Source organism: Mastigoproctus giganteus, chromosome 11 (assembly GCF_048544385.1).
Source record: "Mastigoproctus giganteus isolate SK-2022 chromosome 11, ASM4854438v1, whole genome shotgun sequence".
Lineage (NCBI taxonomy): Eukaryota > Metazoa > Arthropoda > Arachnida > Uropygi > Thelyphonidae > Mastigoproctus > Mastigoproctus giganteus.
This window is the reverse complement of record NC_143585.1, coordinates 63,270,694-63,290,951: the sequence shown is the minus strand read 5'-3', so window position 1 is coordinate 63,290,951 and position 20,258 is coordinate 63,270,694. Positions and strand designations below refer to the sequence as shown.

The 20,258-nt window shown below is 37.2% G+C and overlaps 1 protein-coding gene across 1 annotated transcript in view; it reads right to left on the bottom strand.

Annotated features, from left to right (window-relative positions):
• Positions 1-321: 321 nt before the first annotated feature.
• The window catches only part of RagA-B (Ras-related GTP binding A/B), a 58,147-nt gene continuing 38,210 nt past the window's right edge, over positions 322-20,258 (bottom strand). Inside the window, exon 8 of the mRNA XM_090385440.1 lies at positions 322-671. Coding sequence (XP_090241566.1) covers positions 577-671 — 95 coding nt within the window. The 3' untranslated portion in view covers positions 322-576. The remainder of the gene's footprint in view (positions 672-20,258) is intronic.

The window sequence follows — 20,258 nt, the reverse complement described above, 5'->3', positions numbered from 1 at the left end:
AATATAAATATGCATGCAGTTGTAATTATAATTTGAATGAAAGATTCCCAGATACAAAATGTGGGTATAATGCCAATCATCTTGAGCCTTTTCTATAAATGTGACTATACTAGAAAATACTGTTTCGATACATAATAATATATAACATTTCAAAATAATCAAATTAATTAAACCTAATCAGCTGTTTCAAAAAGAATAGTGCAAATACATTTCTTGGAAAAAATATGTACAATATATATATATATTTACACATTACAATAATAATAATAATAATAAAAACGCTGCTGCTGATGAATACCCAGCAGCAGCAGCAGGGGTTTTAATATGGACTAATAATCTGCAATTCAGCAATAACCTTATACAATTCAATTATTAGCCAAGGATAGACGTTATTTACAAAAACATCAAGAAATTTCACTGTTGAAATACTACAATGCATGACTTAACCAAACAGATACATTATTGAATAGAAATGAACAACAGAATTTTTTTTAATGTTGTCAAAGTTCATTTCTAATTGTTGAAATTATCTTCAGATGCTTTGTAATATTCATTGTCCCTAGAAACTTCAATATACTATCTTCCTGTAAGGGCCTGTGGTTGCCTTACCCCTTCAAGTTTCTCAAAGTGTTTCCTTGCATTTTTCACATTGATTTGAGTTACAGCTGAAGCTACAGAAAGAGAAGATCCAGTTATATTAAAAGATAAATATATTTATATTAAGTTGACACTTATGGCATTGCAAAACTGATTTATTGATTATAGAAGAACACCCTACATTGCAATCCTTCACTGGAAGTCATCCTCAGTGGATGTTTAACATTAGCAAATAAATACACTTCTTTGAAACATGAGAGCTATAACAAAACCATTCACATACACTTTGAATATTATGACATCTCTTGAATTCACGAGCTGCATTAAATAAGTCATTGTTTTATCGTGAGTATATATCCTATTGGTTTCTGAAATTTCATAATTAATTCTTTCAATGTGAACATCAGTTATGAAAGAGCACTTGTTTTTATTCATAGCATGAATAAAATCCTGTTACACCTATTAAAGGATTATAATGGCAAGAGTAGCATACTGGGTTAGCTATTTCTATCCAAGGATAGAAATAGCTAACACAGAAATAGAAATTGGTGATTGTCTCTTCTCCAATGGAGCCTTTATCTCAAGGCTATTCCCAAACTTGTGCTGTTTGGCATTACAGGAATGCAAAATGGGATGACCTGCCAGATTTCTTTTCTTCTTTTCCTTGGTTGGATTACTGTTTCAAAACTTCTGATGTCAATGTTTGCTCCGATCATATCAGTGAAATTATTCTTGTAGGAATGGAATCCTTTATTCCACACTCCACTTTAAAATCTCGTCCTTTATCTAAACCTTGGTTTTCCAATAAATGTGCTAAGGCTGTTCAAGAGAAGAACGTTGCATATCGTAATTGGCTTGTTTTCAATTCTTCAGTTTCATTTTCTGCCTACACCAAAGCTCGCAACAACTGTAAACCAGTTATTAACCAGTCCAAACTAGATTTTGAACAGGCCAAGAGTAGAAAACTTGCTTCTTGTCCTATTGGTAGCCGAGCATTCTGGTCTCTTGCCAAAGCTATTGGCCACAACTTTTGCCTATCTCTGCCAAAACCAGATGGTTCTGTCGTCACTTAAGCCAAGGATAAAGCTGACCTGCTAGCATCCCATTTTCCTTCCATCTCATGTATTAATGATCTTTGTAAAATACCTCCCACCATTCCCAGCACGCTCGATTCAATGCCTCCTGTGGTCTTCCGTCAAAAGGATGTCAGAAGGATTTTACGAATCTTGATGCTAAGAAAGTGCCAGGTCCTGAACTTACTTGGTACCTTTGCATAACTTGGTAAGGTTACATCTTTAGGAAGAAATTTTAGACGAATAATTATAGCTACAATGATGGGAAAGATGTTATCTGAAAGATTAAGTTATTGTGAGGTTGGAAAAACAACTTCAGAGTAATTATTACATTCCTATCACTGCAGAAATGTTAAAAAAAATGCTTCTTGCCATTTGTTGAAAACAGTCTGGTTTTATGCAATCAAGCTCATTCAGTCATTGTTGGCACACAGTGATGAAGTACATCATTATTAACTGAATAGCAAATGACTAAATGCCACATGTTGCTTAGAGAAGAAAGTCTGATTAACATTAAAGGACTTATATTAGGAGTGTTTTCATGAAAGCTGTTAAAGATTTTTTGTCTGTGTATATTTATTACTTCAATGTGGGTAAATTTAGTCGAGTAAAAGTGGTTGAATAAGTGCACCATCACTTGAAAATCTTCTCAACTTTTTCAGCAAAACTCCAGAAAGACTAGACAAAGAGACAGTATGTAAAACAAGTCTACGTAGAGCCATCTTATCAGAACACACTAGATATTCACACTATACATGGGAAACATCTGCTACAGCTGCTATTAATGAATATCCAAATTTTCTTAATAAAGAGCTGCTAAACAATGGATGAGATTTTAATTTCAATTTAAGGACATTAAGTAAGGCATGGTGCAGTAAAAACTTATGCATATGCATATTTTTATTTTTTGGGATCCTATTTTGCTTTTTATTACAAAATGATTTGGGTACATTAGCTACCCCAATGACTAACTTTTATTAACCTTAAAATTTGTGTGGTCATACTATGTGTTCGAAATACCGCAGTGATTTTTGAAATTTTCCCTAAAAAAAAGGCATCCAATAAAACCAAGTTTCAGTACTTTTCAGAGGCACCATGAAGAGCAGTTAGGTGAAAGTAAAATATTCCACTAAATTAATCCTCTGAAAAAAAAAGTCAATTTTTTTAAAATACCATAATGGCAGTAAGAGAAAAAATACCTAACAGTAAAAAAAAAAAAATTGCAGTGACCATTTTTGGGAGATCAGCAACATTTCCTTGGAAGTATTCCCAAATTCCCAAGATTTGAAAATGAATTTTAAAAGAAATCCATAACTTTGTCATAACTGTGCAAGATGAGTTAATTTGGCTTCTTTTGTAACTATTACTTAGATCCAACAAGCAAGGAATTTTGTTCAATATTGCATGGTGAGAAGGGTTCAAAATTTAAACCCTAATTTATAGAAAATACATTTTTCGCACAAGACATAATTTAGTGCAATAGGCAATGAAATCAATTTCTTTAAAAGAATAAAGGAGGCACATTAGGTAACCAAACAACTGTATCAGATATAGAAATAATGTGAGAGAGTGAGAGAGAGAGAGAGAGAGAGAGAGAGAGAGAGAGAGAGAGAGAGAGAGAGAGAGAGAGAGAGAGACTGAAAATATGAACTGCTTATTTGGGCATAAATTGTTGTTATACTACAGACACCATTTAGCAATATCAAATTCCTACCTGGTATTTTGGCTCTTGTAGGTTCTGAAACAATGCTAATGTAGTGTAGAATAGAATAGTTATTATCGCAGAGTATGTGTATTTAATTATTTATCTTTTGATGGAATTAACCCATGAATATAATAGCTTATTCAAAGACATTAAGAAATTTATCTTCTCTACAAAAAATTCTGCACATACTGCCTTCAGAGAAAAAAAATATATATAACAATTTGAGATATATATTGATTTTCTTTGTAGTTCAGTACAATATGAGGGGGTATCAAAAAGTTCGTACCCTGACCTAGATAAAACATCAGTAGGTAGATGCCGTTTTTAATAAGTTGTCTACATATTCAATAACTAACATGTGAAATTTCATTCTCGTAGGTGATCGTACACCAGAGATGGAGCTCGGAATCTGAGGAAGGACGCTATAGTTGACAAAGGAGTATCGAGCAGTGATCAAGTTCCTGCATTTGCAGGGCAATAAAGCTGAGGAATTGACGAAGAAATGAAGGCTGTGTGGAGGCAAAATTGTCCATCTAATGATAGTGTAAAAAAGTGGAAACAGGAGTTCCAGTGTGGTCATACAAGTGTCTTTGAAGAGCCAAGAGAAGGAAGACCATCAATATCCACAGACAGTGAAGTTGTAAAGGTTGAGCAGCTGGTGCTGAGTGAAAGAAGTGTGACAATTCATTTCATTGCATATGCAGTGGGAATTAATTATGGGTCTGCCCACAGCATTTTACATGACCATCTGCACATGTCTAAGGTCTACATGATGGGTTCCAAGATTGCTGACACCTTTGCAGAAGCAAAGTCAAATGTAATGTTCTCGCCAACTGTTGGATTTGTGTAATGCAGATGTTGAGAACTTCTTTTGATCGGTTGGTGACAAATGATGAATGCTGGGTGTACCAGTATGATCCAGAGACTAAAGACATGTCAAAGCAGTGGAAGCACACCTCCTTCCCACCTCCCAAAAAGGCAAAGACCACTCCATCTGCGAAGAAGGTGATGTTTTGGGACAGAAAAGGGGTTATCCTGATAGATTACCTACCTCGTGGTTCCACAATTACTGGAGAATGCTACAGAAATCTTTTGAATGCACCAGCTCACACAGCTGTTGCCATCACCAACTTTGTTACCCAGTGCAGCTTCGAACTACTGCAGCACCCACCCACCCTATTTTCCTGACCTAGCACTGACAGACTTCTTGTTTCGAGAAATGAAGAAACCATTGCATGGATGCCGCTTTGATTCATCTAAGGAAGTCATCAATGAAGTGGAATCGTGGTTTCAGGCAAAAAAGTGCATACTTCTATGATCAAGGCATTAAACAACTGATCCAGAGATAGGAGAAATGTGTTACTATTACATGGAGAGTACATAGAAAAGGATTAAAGTTCCTGTGAAGTTTCACCTTTCTAGGGCTATTATTTCAGTAAGGGTACAAACTTTTTAATTCCCTCTCTTACTGTACTGATCCAGAAAAGTCTCTTCTTAGCCTGTTTGGTCAACATTCTCTGATAGGTAAAAGTCTGTTCCAAATATAAGCAAGTATCAAGGAAATGTTGCTCAGAGGTGATGGATTAAATTATACAAGGCAATTAAAAATTACTTTCATACATTTATTGTGACGTAACCAGTGAGCCTAATATCATGTAATATGCACCAAATGTTAGAAAAAAAAACTCCAAGTTTCATACCTTATAAAGTTTCAATGTTGGTACCCCCCTCCTGTCACATGGTACACAAGTCAATAATCAAATCCCTGTTTATGATTGCTACTGCTGTGATGATCTGTCATCTTAATTATTCCTGAATATCATGTGGCAGGATCTACACATCCTCAGAAGGAACTTAGACAGGATGAGATCTGGAGACTCAGAAGGCCAACTGAAGGACAGGTTAGAAGTGGCAGCATGTCCAATCCAGTGGAGGTAACTGCAGATTTTGTAATGAAAATGAGGTGGAGTGCCATTCTGATGGAAAATGTAGTCATCCACGTCCTCCTCTAACTGGAGAAAAAGCCAGTTCATCAGCATGTCATGATCCAGGCAATCATGTTTTCCATGAAGAACAATGGGTCGTAATTTTTTTTTTTTTTTTTTTTTTAAATGTTCCTTGTCAAGCAGTTCCAGTAGTCTTCCCCAACTCTATGTTGCAAATATTGACTCAATGCAAATGCTACAAAGGCTACAGAGTGCATGTTTATTGTGTAGTCTTCATTATTTTGGTCTATTATTCCTCTGGCCTTGGCCTAGGGAACACCACATTCCCCCTAGTTTCCATCCAGCACCATGGGCAAGTGGGCCAGAAAGTAAGGCGTGAAAGGATCTCTAGCTGGAGTGAACCCTGGGCACTGCAAGAGCTTGCCAGAGAGGCCCCCAGTAAAAAAAAAAAAAAAAACTCTGGAGGTTTTATTGGAAGAGAGTATGAGTTTGGAGAAATGTGAAAGTAAAGCGGGTGGATGATAGAAGGACATCCACCAAGAAATGGCAGATAAAAAAGACAGAGGCATCCCTGTGAAGAAGACCATCCTCCACAGGAGGAGGGGGGGGGCTATTAAGAGCAGGAAAAGATTTAAAGGTAAGTTTTCATGTAAACCCCAAACATGAACGGTATCAAAACCTATAGTACTTAGTAATGTGCATGGGTTGAAGGAGATGGGGAGGGAGGGGATGCTGGAAACTTTGTTCTGGTGACTAAACATTGGTTTCACCACTTCAAGTCTCCAATAAGCAAAGTGATGGTATTCCACTGGTTGATGAGAGTCATCTACCACCTAGTGTTAAGTATTAGTATTACATTACAGTGGAATCTTGTTAATACAAAGTTCAAGGGACCTAAATTTTCACATTTTGTAATAATGAGGTCCCCCAAAAAGTGTCAATTTTACTGTTTTTTTTTTTTTGCACAATACTGTATATCTAAGAATAATAATATCAAAAATAAATTAATAAAAATAAAATAAAAACAAAAGCCTTGTCTAACAATACAATAATAAGAATAACATATTTTTTAAAGATTTTATTTTGTTTGTAAGATAAACTAAGAGAAAAGCAATATTAACGGAAATGAAAATATCGTACAGTATATATTTTGATATATACAATATTTTAGTTGAGTGATTTAGAAATTCTTGGCGCAAGAGCTACTGCAGCTAAAATGCACCTGGAAGGTTTTTTAACAGTTTTTTTGTTTTCGTATTTTGTTGCGAATAGTTTCCAAGAAGTCACGGAGTGACTATAGCTTACTGCGAAGATTATATTTGTTTTCATATTAGATTATAGAAATTTATTTCTCTGAGGAACTGAAAAATGTCTGCTATGTTTTTTCTATCTTCCAGTATGGTTTTGAGAGCAAGAAAGTGATGTTTGGTTATCAACTCTTTGAAGCAACTTCGGCACTCACCTGTAAAAGCTGGACAAGTAATCAGTACATGTTCTACTGTTTGTTGTGTGTGACATATAGGACATAGAGGGGGATCTTCTCCTCGTAAAAGATGACAGTGGCTGAAATGAGCATTTCCTATTCTTAACCTTGCAAGTATCACTTTGTCATGTCTGTTTTGTTGTTTGCTGGATTTCCATGGCTGCAGTAAACTTTTCATTTGGTGAAATTTGTTATTGTTTATAACTTGCCATTGCCGCTGCCATTGGTGTATCCTGCTATTATGAATAACTTTTTTGTAATCTGCGGGAGGTATGGATTCAGGTGTGAGAATGTTGCTGTTGGCTTCCTTAGCAGCTTTGTCTGCTTGTTTGTTACCATATATTCTGACATGACTTGGGATCCAGCAAAATCTTATGTTATGACCTTGTTCAAGGAGCTTTGATACTAAGCATTGAATTTGTTGCTGCAGTGGGTGTTTATTGGAGTTGACATTTTGTATAGCCATCATGGAGCTAAGGGAGTCAGTAAAAGTTATACTGTTTTGTGAGCCTGAGTGTTCGATTTGGTTTAGCACTAACATTATGTATTGCAGTTCTGCAGTATAAATGCTGCATCTTTTTGGGATGTGGTGGCATCAGATGTGTAAACTGCCACTCCCACATGATAATCAGTTTTTGAGCCATCTGTATATAGGAAGCGATGATCTAAAAATTGTGACTTGTAAGCAGCATGCAGGTGCTGATACTTGATCTGTTGAAGGAGAAATCATATGTGGGCTGTTTGATGATCCATGGTGGTGTAGACTGCTTCATCAGTGGAGTTATTGTTTATATTATGGAGGTTAAGATTTCTACTGAGGAGAAGGTTTTTTAATTTCATGCTCGCAGGTTTATTGATTCTTTGTTGTTCCCATTTTGGTGTAAAGAGAATTTCCTGTATGGGGTGATCTGGTAGGGATTTTATTTTAGTTACACAAGAAAGTAATTGATTATGTCTTCTGATTTGTAGTGGAGGTTCTTGGGCTTCCACATACAGGCTCTGCAAAGGCGAAGTACGGAAAGCTCCAAGAACTATTCGGAGTGCACAGTGATGTACTGGGTCAAGCCATCTCAGGGTCTCGCCGAGTCAGACTGGGGCACCATAGTCTAACCTGGAATGAATGAGTAGGCGATATAATCGTAATAGTATTGTTCTATCTGCTCCCCAGGATATAGCGGACAATATTTTAGTATCACAGTAAAAAGAATTACAATCTTAATATAAAAGGAGACTTACAAACCATTAACTTTTTAATAAATTAATCTAATTTACAGAAAGAATCCAATGTTGTTTGCACAGTTTTTGTCCTATATGCATTTTTAACTACAGCACACACGTTACCAAATGCAATAGTTGTTTCTTTATCAATGTTACTGCAGGCCAACACATTCTCTATTATGTTCAAGCGTTTTGGGCATCTTTTTTTTAGGTGGCAGTGTGCATGCTTCTTCACTTTCACTGTTGCTGGTAACAAAAACATTGTTTTGTTTGGTACTCAGCAGATCTTCTGGTGTTGGCATTGCAGTGGTAGCAGCAACTTCATCATCCACCTTCATAAATTCTTCAAATTCGCCAACAAAATCCATATGCTCCTTCAAATTCCTCCATTTCTCACTGTTGCTATCACATTTGTATGCTGGACCATGTTTTTTGATGATGTTCTCTCCAAAGCCACTCTTTCTGAAGCAGTTATTACACTTGATGTAATACTTTCCCAGGCAATTATAAGATTACGGATAGCATCCAAGACATTCCAATTTGGCTGAAAATTGTTCCCTCCTTCTATGTTGCAGATCAAGTACCTTATCAGGCAGGTTCTATATCCTCTCTTGAGGTTATAAATAATGCCTTGATCCAGTGGTTGCATTAAACTGGTGGTATTGGGAGTAAAAACAACAGCCTTATATTTGTCAACTTAATTGTCTCGGCAGAATGTGCTGTACAATGGTCTAGAATCATCAAAATGATTCCTTTTTTCTGAAGCCATTCTTCTGTCCAATTTTGATAACCAAGACTGAAAAATTTTGACAGTAAGCCAAGCACTTCTATTGGTCTCATAATCACAGGGAAGTTGGTTAACTGCTTTAAAACATCTTGGCTTAGAAAACTTACCAATCACAAGTGGGCATAGTTTTGTACTGCCATCCGAATTGCAGCATAACAGAACAGTGAGTCTTTATGTTTACTTAATTTTCCACCACGACAAGACTCTCCTCGAACAGCAAATGTTTTGTCTGGCAGCAAATTATAAAATAAACCTGTCTCGTCAAGATTAAAAATATCCTTGCCTCATATTTTTCAAGGATGGACTGTACAGAACACAACCAGTCTGTAGCCTTTTCTTTGTAGACTAATCCAGACTCAACCGCAAACATTTCGCGAAACAAAGTTATTTCTGTCTTTAAATCTTTGGAGCCAGCCACCGCTGCATTTGAAGTCACTAATCCCATGTTGCTGAGCTAGATAATTTGCCTTTTCTTGCAAATTCAGACCTAATATTGGCAAATTAGATGCACACATTTGTTGGTACCACTCAAAAAGTGCGCGACACTGGAGCAGCAATGAAAAACAGGAAACGAATGCACCACGAATTCGTTTCCTGTTTTTCATTGCTGCTCCAGTGTCGTGCACTTCAAGTCTTTTCGGTTTTTCAGTACTGTAGTTAAAGGGATGTTATTCCTTTGCAATGTCCGTTTTGCTTCTTTCCATCCTATCAGCCTCTTGTATAATTTTTAGTTTTATTTCCAGGCTTAACTCTGTCCATCTTCATTTTGTCGCCATAACACTGCTAGATAAGATTTAATATAAACAATAGACATAAGTTCCGTGATAAAATGACACAAAAAATAGATTGCTGTATACGATAGCAAAAGACTCTTTGAACTGGGTTAACAATTACAACTGACCTTATTCCCGTGGAGAGCGAGGGAGTCCATGTAAACAACTTAGAAAAACTTTTTATTCCTTTGTTAATTTAACAACTAATCCTTCAGAAAGATGTTTTTCAGAGTGCACTTGACATTGTAGTTACCACAAGCTGCTTTTGTTTACACAAAGCTAATTTCTAACAAGTCAGCGCCATCCTTCGGGAAATAGGGAGCCAGGTGGCCGGGGGGCAATAATCGGATCGCTCTGCCAAGATTTGTATTAAACATACAAAATGGCAATACAGTAAACCCCTGCTATTCGCGGTATCTGATTTAATATAAAATGAAACCTAAAAAAATGTGAATTTTAAGGTGCCGTGAACATTTTCTGCCATAAAAAAACATGGGCATGGCTAAAATTATCTTTCCCGGTCAAAACAGTGCTCAGTGGGTGGAGGAAGAGGGGTGACAAAATTGCAAGCGTGGATGTTTCTCGCTAATCCTTGTTCAGTATGTGTTATGCACTTGTCATGGAAGGTTTCGTCGTTTGCTTTTAATTTATATGCTTATAAATTGAATAAATTTACTGTTTTTCGGTGTAAAACAAACTTTTTCGAGTGTGTTAACGGAAGAAAGTGACTTTATTGTGGACAAGTTCTTTCTAACCCGTACAAAAATATGGCTACGAATAACAAGGAAAATGTGAAAAGATCAAAGAAGGTGACGACATTAGCGAATAAAATTGAGTTATTAGACAAAATTTCTAATGGTGAAAGTGTCTCCTCAGTGGCAAAACATTATAAAATCAATGAGTGAACGGTACGATCAATCAAGAAATTGGAAGAAAAAAATCCACCGTTGTGTCCGTGAAAACACGTTAATTGCTTCAAAAATTTTCTCTGTAACTAGTGATGTTAAATTAGAAAAAATGGAAAAAGCTTTAAATCTGTGGATAGAAGACTGAACTCAAAATAAAATTCCGTTAAGTTCACTCATCATTCATGAAAAGGCAAAACTCCTTTATCAACACTTTAGCAAAACTGGTGAGAGCACTGGCGGAATATGTTTTTTAGCTAGCAAAGGCGCTGGTTTGAAATTTCTAATAAATATTACATTTAATATTAAATTGTTTCTTATTTTCATTTCAATGCCATATGCTTGCATTTCACTATGTACTGTTTATGTACATAGTCATATTATGAAGGTACATATAGTACATACATAGACAAAATTTTAGACTAGTTTTTCTTATATATTTCATACTTTGGAATGGAACCCCTTTATTACTATGGGAGCCATAACTCAGTATTCGCGGCATTTCTCAGGCACATAGCCCCGCGAATAGCAGGGGTTTACTGTATTTATTTCTCACGGGGTGAAAAAGAACTTTGTAATACATATTAACCAAATTTTGTAATAAACGAATATATTTACATAGAAAAGCCTATCCTTTCACAGGGGAGTGGCACGTACTTCATATAATTGAGTACTTTGTATAAACCGAGTTTGTATTAACGAGATTTTACCGTATAACTAGTTGTACCTGGTGTAACATATGCCATCTTTCTGATTATGGCATAAATAGTTTAATCTAGATCTTTTAGTCTTCAACATTCTTGTTTAGCGGTGATATAATTCTACAAAAATCACCTGTGGGATATATGCATATGTCTCTATTTGCAGGTGGTACTCAGTCTTCTCCAACAAATATTGCAGCAACTTCCGTTTTGGATGTAGGTGCATTATATAGTCTCTTATCAAGTCTGGGGCTTCTATAAATGCCACATCCATTGTTAGATTGGCCTGCGTTATTTGATGCATTTGTTTATATGACTCGGCAAATGGGTTAACTTGTCGCAGCACCTCATCCAATTGTTGCATTACTTCGGCCATACACCCTTGGTTTGATTGTTTTTCAAGCCATTTTGTTGTTGCTTCAGCTGAATCGAAAATATAAAGTTGTCCACATCCTGGTTTATTTGTCTTTTTTTGGATATAGTGGTGAGAGCAAATGGTAAATCTGGCAGTGTATTCTAAAACAGTATGGACCATTTCCAGGCGGTGATTTAATCTCTGTGCCCGTCAATGCGAACGCCATTGCTGAGTTGTACTCTCTTATATGTTCTCTGTAGTTATTTTCTTCACATGTATCCCCTGTAAGAAGCTCTTGTAATAGAGTTGGTGTCTCAGAAAGGGTCAAGTGAGACGTTCCATCATGACAGCATTTAGTGTATTTATTCGATGTGTTTAACTCATGTCCCCAATATCTTGCATTGCAATACTCATAGTTGTAACACATATTTCCAATGTCATGCTCTTCCACATTAATTACAGCTTGTTGATTATTCACATCCTTAACTTCTATTTGATTAGTCCTATGGCATTACAACCATCTTCTCATTTCCAATCTTGCTTCTCTTTCTTCAATGTTTTCTGTCCATCTTCGTAGTCATGGAGTCTTGTTTCAGTCTCAGTCTATTAGACCTCTCCCTCTAATGTTTCATTAGCATTTCTTCTACATTTTCTCAAAGTTCTTACATACTGTTCAGCCACTTTTACACTTCTTAAAATCTAGAGTGGTTTATTAAAATTGAAGACAGATAAAATAAACATATAATGAGAGCTTTCAGACATAGGTTGCCTTTCTTCAGTCAAAAAACATTAGTCAAACAAAAATTAATAAAGAATGCCTGATATGGTGGTCATGCGAGGTGAACCACGTGAACAGGTGCTGGCAACAATTAGCACTTGGAAAATTTGGGCAGCATACCCAAGCATTTCACACATATATATATTGTATTATTAGTGCTATTTTATATTAGTACTAGTAGTACCGTGCATGGGTTGAGGGAGGGGATGTTGGAATGCGCGCTCTCTCTCTCTCTCTATATATATATATATAATTACTTTTTTTTTTTTCAGGTTTCATATAGAGCAACTCCTCACTTTAATGACAGTGTACATTGAATTGGGTTTAAACACGGTATAGGGCTTGGTAACGTAAATCGCCTCAGACACTATTTATTAAAATATAGTCACAATAAAGCAGAGCACTAGAATTTTCTTAACACCCCGCTATCAGCTATCACACGTATAGGACCAACACAAGAGTATTCTTACGGTGGCAGGATAGAGTAGAAATCATTTGTGCCTCGAGCGACAGTATTCAAGAGCTCTTCAGACTTCGAATAAACCAGTTTCATCTGCCACTATACAACAGAAAAATTTAAAGTTCTACTCTACATAAGTGCTAAAAAAAAAAAAAAAAAGTACAGTTTCCTTTTCGAGAGTAGGAATTCGATTTTGGCCATTAGTCACAGAATCATAAAATATTTTGAGCATTCGAACTGTGTTTTTATTGGTTAGAATACTTATTGTTTTAGGAGATATTACCTGAACATGATGTGCTATTGGCACCTATAGTATGGACACACTCTGGACATTGTTACTCACAACAGGAAATCTGTTTGCATTGTGCAAGAAGTGAACATTCTTATGTTGATTGCTCATTTAGGAATACAACAACAACTTGTGCAAATTGTTCACTGTGCAACTCATTCTCTCCGAAGCACTCTTTGCCCTTCACTTCAGAAAGCTCTGCAAAGCAGCTAAATAAATGCCTCAAAATTAATAGTAGAACCCACCAGGCAAAAAATTTGGGTTAGAAGGTGGGAAGATCGCTGCTATTGGTTAACTGTACATTTAGTTTAATCCCACACTGACCAGACCAACTGCAGCCAGTTTCAGCAAATCTCACACTATGCTGCATAACATCAGCAAGCACCCCCCACTGCCATAGTTAAGTTTGGGCAGGCCTGTTAGAACAAACAAGCACACTCCACATATATACACTGGTCATTTACTCAGCTGTCATGCAGAAATATATACTTTTTTTTTGACATATATTTAGGTGGAAAACAACAATTAACATCAACAATGACTTCCTCTCACACATTTATCTTGTTACATCCATCACCATACATTCAGACAGGACAATGCTCTCCTAGATACAAACATGTTATTTGCCTTCCATGTACACGTTTTCTTTTAAATCCCAAGCATTTATTTGGTCGTTGCATAGTTCACACACATGATCTTCCATTCATATCACATTTTGAAACGTCAAGCTGCAGAATTTAGTTTTTAATACTTTTTTAATGTATACTCAGAGTGTACATTTACACAGTTAATTTACATTCTCAGACACACATTTAATCTCTTCACTTGTCGGAGCACTCTGAATGCACACAAAAGATACACAAAAATTTCTTCTTTTTATATGTACAGATGTTCCCACTCTAAATGCATTCACCCACATATAACAGAAGGATATACCCTTATAATATATACTAAATTCGTTCATTCACAAGGACTACACATGCATTCTTTCGACAATTTGGCATGGCACATGTGAAAGAGAGCTCTGGCTGAACTCTTGCTTTACTCAGACCTTGCATCCATTAAGGCAGTATGAATGAAGGCTATACGAACAGCAAACAACATTCAATCACCCATTCATTTACTTACATACCGACTTTCTCGGCAGCCACAATAATGAGCTCCAAGTGGACTTGGACATTCATTAAAACCTTATTTTTCCTTATTTGTTTACATTCACACACCACACATACTCATTCATACAATCTACGTACATACTAGTAATAATACTATAATTATGGAATTACATCTCATGTTATTTCAGTACTACATCATACACCGAGTGATCACTGAATTATGACTACTCCTATAAAAACTGAATGCGACCCGTTGACCATGTGAGGTATGAGAGTGCGCAGTTAGTCAACCTATGTAATACAGATAAGGTGGTTCAGTAGGTAGTAAAATTCCGAGAGTTATGGATAAAAGGAAGGATTTATCGGACTTCGATAAAGGACAGATTGTGGGTGCTCGACGAGTTGGTGCCTCGATTTCCCAAACGGCTGAACTAGCGGGGTGTTCGAGAGCCGCCGTAGTTAAAGTGTACCAAGACTGGCGTCAATATGTTCAAACAATGATCCGATGGCAAAACTGCAAAGGTCAGCGAAAGGTTGATAGAGGTGAGTGTCGGGTCTGACTACTCATACAGGCAGCACTGTTGAAGAGCTGACTACCCAAAACAACATAGGCCAACCTGGAACAATATCAGGCATGACCATACGCCACACGTATGGGCTATATCAACAGACGACCCCTATGACATCCTCTCCTAACCAAGGTTCATTGGCATAAAACACTCATCTAGTGCAAAGAGCATGTAAGTCGGACATTAGAAGACTGGAAGGTGTGCCGGTCGGATGAGTCATGTTATTTACTCCACACCGTGGATTGTCGTGCATGGATTTAGCATCAACAACATGAGGCTCTTGATCCATCATGCATGGTATCAAAAGTGCAGGTGGTGAAGGTAGTTGTATGGTGTGGGGCATGTTTCACTGGAAGGAACTTGGACCCCTGGTCCACGTGGAACAATGTATCACTAGTCTCCGCTATTGTCAACTGCTTGCTGACTGTGTACACCCCACTATGTTACACTTTTTACCTGAATGGCGATGGTGTCTTCCAAGATGACAATATGCCGAGCCATCGGGCACTTATTGTGCAGGAATGGTTTGAGGAACACAGTTCTGACTTCCAGCATATCAACTGGCCTCCGAACTCCCCCAATATCAATCCCATTGAGCACTTGTGGGACACTATGGAAAGGCATAGCAGGTGTCTGGATACACCAATCACCTCCATTGTTAGCTGCATTACACACAGCTTGGTTGGCCATACCTCCCGAACGCTTCCGAAATCTTGTTGAATCAATGTCCCATCAGATAGCTGCTGTACTGAGGGCAAAAGAACCTACGAAGTATTAGGTAGGTGGTCATAATTCAGTGATCACTCTGTATAATATAATATTATTTCTCACATTTACATACTCATATTAACCTGCACAAGTATGTACTTACTCATTCCCACCCACCTTCCCTCACATACATACATACACACTCAAATACACACATTTTCTCCACCACATTACAAACATTTCATGCAGTTTACATAGGACAGGGAATATTCTGACATGCTAGGGTCATCAGTCTTCCTAACTTAGCAGATGTGGGGGGAATTGTCATGAAAAGTTTGTTTGGGGGGGGGGGGGGGTTGGTCTGGGTAGTCATAATTTGGTTATTTCTTCTTGTCTCAAAGATTTTTTGAGTAAAGTCTGAGAAGGCCATGTAGTGTCTCCCCTCAATGATGAGGAGGTGTACTCATCTCTATGTATTAGCGGTCTAGTTTGTTGTCATTATATATATCAGTGGGGATGATAATTCGGACAGTCATAGAGAACATGCACCCAATCCTCATCAGCACCACAGGTACACTGGGGTCCTGTGTGAGAACAAGCTGACATAATTTAGCATTTAGGGAATATGTCCTGTCAGCAAGAAGGTGGTATGAAGGCCTGGGACAAACCAGAGAGGGGAGACTAGGGTTGCCTGTGGAAGAAGCCTCCTAGCGACTTCCCCCTTGCTGGTCTTCTCCCAATCTGGTTTGCCAGAATTAAGAGGGAGTCCAGAATTATCTTTCTTTCTTGAGGTCACTGTCTAGGTCAATACCCAAGATGTCAGTTGGAATCTATTTCTTTAACCTATAACTGAGGTCTCTTCCAATCACCTCTAAGTCAAAAGGAAGTGTAACAGCAAGCACCTGAAGTGCAGGCATGCTTAGAGTATGGCAAGCCCTTGTGATTGTTAATAAAATGATTCAATGGATTGAATTAAGTTTGGCTCTGTTCTTCGCTAGAGTTGCTCTAGTGAACCAGGTGCTTGCACCATAGGTGATACTGGGAGGAAGGCCACTTATAAATAAGTGCAAAGATCTTTCTTTTTAAGTCCCCAGTCAGCACAGCTAATCCTTTAAATTATACCAGCAGTTTTGCACTTTTCTGGCAAACATACATGAGATGGGGGTGAAAAGTTAATTTTTGATCACATTACTGCTAAATATTTAAGTTCTGATACCAGAGCTATTCTTTTGCACGAAATTTTAATCTGAGGTGGTCTTCTTAAATTTAATTTACCTTTTAGAAGAACTGATTTGGTTTTACTATTTAAAATTCCTGTAGGATGCTTAATGCTAAGTTGGCATGCCATTCAAGAATAGCTCAGGTGTTTGCTTTAACCAGCAGACAAGGTAGTCTGCAAAAAGGTAGGTGACTTTGTCAGTTGGGCCAATAAAAAGCAGGGACACAGGACTGAACCCTGGGGGCATCCTTTGTCACTTTTCGGGTAATACAATGATAGCTAGCCTTAACTGAAACCTGCCTATCACTAAGGTTATCTTTTATGCATTTATATAGGTTTAGTAGGTGAAGTCAGCAAAGTATGCTAGGCCACCATAGTGCATCAAAAGCAGAGGCAAAATTTATGCATATAGTAAGCAAGTTTCCTGTGTGATACTGGCAGTGCTCATTATATAATTCATGGCATCCTCCATGGATGATTCCTGGCTTGAATCAAAATTGTTTTTTGAACTTTAGGTTTGCACTCATGTAGTGGTCATCAAGGCAAGATAGGATCATCCTTTCTTGAGCAAGACTGGTAATAAGGCAATGGGTCTGTAGATGGTTTTTCCAGGTTTTTCACAGATCTTCCATTGGGAAATGACACAAAAGACGTTCACTTTTGGCAAATCCCATTCATGCTCCATGATATGATGCAGATTTTCAGTGCCCTAAATGTGCACACATTATGGTGATCCCTTTACTGCTTGAGTGAAATGTCACTTCACCAATGAAGATCAGGTGGGTTACAAATTTGTCATCTTCCATGTCAACTTGCATCTGTATGGAAAAATCATATCATTTAACTGTTATTGGGTTTTAGGGATTGTGCCAACTTCAACATGTAACTTTTCATGGATAATTGTTTGTGTAGAACACACAATATGGTTGTCTGGGGACTCATGACTGCCTTGGTAGGTCAATCTCAATGGACTTCTCTGAAAGGCTTCTCAAATTTGATCCATATTCTCTTCAATACATGAAGATGACCAGTGCATTTCCTTTTACAGATATAACCATCATCTTCAAATTATTATACCAATGGTAAATGTTGCTCCTAGTGTGCAGATCAATTTCAAAAAGTGTATGGGACGTCTGTTGCATCACTGTCACCCAGTTAATCTTTGCAAACTGTAGGATTCAGAATGCCTTTTGTTGTGGAGGCACCATTTTCTTTAAAAGGTCATCCCTGGCAGCAAAAAGAACAAAACACTTTCCCTGCACTACTTTGAATGAAAATTTGAGAGTTTTTCTAATGATTAGCACATGAGAGTATATGGGCTTGTTGTACTGGAATCCATAGTGTATAGGAAATAATGATAAAGTATATATCCAGTAAAATATCTAACTTTAATTATAAATGTTCTGCAAGGCAGAACACAACAGATCGTTCGCCTTGCTGAGACCGACCAGCAAGCAATCACGGAATGCTTCTGGTCGACCCAGCATGACCTCAATCCCAAGCGAGACTACGAAGTGATTGACCAGTCCCGACATTTTCACCACTGCCTCTGGTTAGAGTCACTTAATATATTGTGTTTGTTTGTTTGTTATTTGGTTTTCAGGAGCATTAGCAACTAAGGCCATATTGCTCTGGGATATGCGGTGGTCATTCCCTCACCTTTCCACATCCTCCGTATTTGGTGGTCACGGGCTTGAACCCCAGTCTAATCAAGAAGCGTGTGCTACGTACTGCTGCTCCTACCCACCTGGCTACGGAGGCACCTAATATATTGTGTAATTCGAGAGCCTTGAACTGCTGCAAAGGCATGAGACTACAGCCCATCTTGGAGGCAACTGTTTTAAGTCTAGGTAAGCACTGGAGTCAAAACTATGCACGTCCAAGCAGCAACAATGAACTCCAGTTTAATGGTTGAATGGCCTACCTCGTGCCCACACACGCACAACTCTGTGTCCGTTAAAAATAATTTTTATCTCTAAAGTTTCGATTCTATTTGTTGATAAAGAGGCACATTTAGCCTTGAAAGCTCCAAAGTATTTATTTATAATTAAAGATATTTATTATATCCTGATCAGCACATATTACATGACTGCAAGCTCATTGGTTACTTCACAATAAATATATATTTTGAAAAAAGTGTATCATTCTTTTTAAATTGCCCTGTATATAAATTCTGAATAAATATTGGTCATTACTTGCTGGCTCAAGTAGCATCATGATAGACAGTGCCTTACAATTACCAAATAAGTTCAGAAGGCTCATGTTATGTTGATCATGTTGATACCTGTGCTGCAGAATTCAACAATGCCAGGAGCTGATCTGACCTTAGTCAATAGACCAGCTTTCTTTCATATCATCATTAAGCCTGTCTCTGTGAGTCATCTTATAATTTCATGACACGTGACCTTTTATATCACAAGAATAAAGATAACAGGTTTTCTCAATCTTCAAGGCTCCAAAGCACTCTCTTAGGTAGTTGAGGATTCTACTTCTTCTACACAGGTTTTTAGACAAGCAGACGACTGTCTAATACATGCTACCATTTCGTGGCATTCCCCCCCCCCCCGATGTTTGTAATTTCACTAATAATTCCCTCCTTCAATCTGCATCTTTCCATCTTGTTCTGGAAACTTGTTGGTCTGGTTGATCACATTATCCATCTCTTTTCCTGGTAAATTTTTCTACTTGTATTTCTTCATTTTTCTAGACTTAATATCCTGTGCTATATATTTTCATTGTTTAACATATTTCAATGCCAAATCAAACTGTTGCACTTTTCCTGTGAGTAATTTTCTTTCCTCCTTATTTATGCCAAAGAAAAACTAGGAAAAACCAACCTCTCCAAAAATGCTTTATCCAGGAGGAATTTCCACATTGCTACTTTACAACTTACAAAATAGTGTAAAGATTATCAGCAGGCTATTCTGGTCTTTGTTAGAATTTTAAGAATCTGTGGCAAGCTGGTAATTAAAAGCTCTTTTATAGAAAAATTCAGGTAGAAGAGCCTCTTTCAATTCCTTATAATCCTGTCTCATCGATCATTGTTTGCACAAGCAATGTTTATAAATGCCTTTCCTGAAGACATATCTAAACTACTACAATTAAATATTCAACAGGCCGGCTGGAAGTTTTTAATTTTTCAGAATATTTGAGAAATGTTTCTATTGCATGCTCATGATTTTCATCTGAAAATGGATTAATGGTTTAATAATCCTAAATTCTGCCACCCCTTATCCATATACCAATTAAACATTTAAAGAACTTTAGAAGTTATGCAATTCTGTTTATTACTTTATGAAGCCAATGTCTGAAATTTCAGTTCATTTTTTCAACACAGATCAGACACTAGATCTTTTATGCAAAAGTGAATTAGAATAACTAAATTTCATGATGGTCACAAAACCTGTGCGAAATGGAAATGAGATTAAATATATTTACCATGTGAATATAGTACAGAATGACATACATTATTTTGTGATAAACAGCAAATTTAAATATCATTTTTTGTATATCAGTGATCTCCAACTTCAAACCAACTAAGGGTGGCCACATTATAAAAAATGTATTTTTTTTCAAA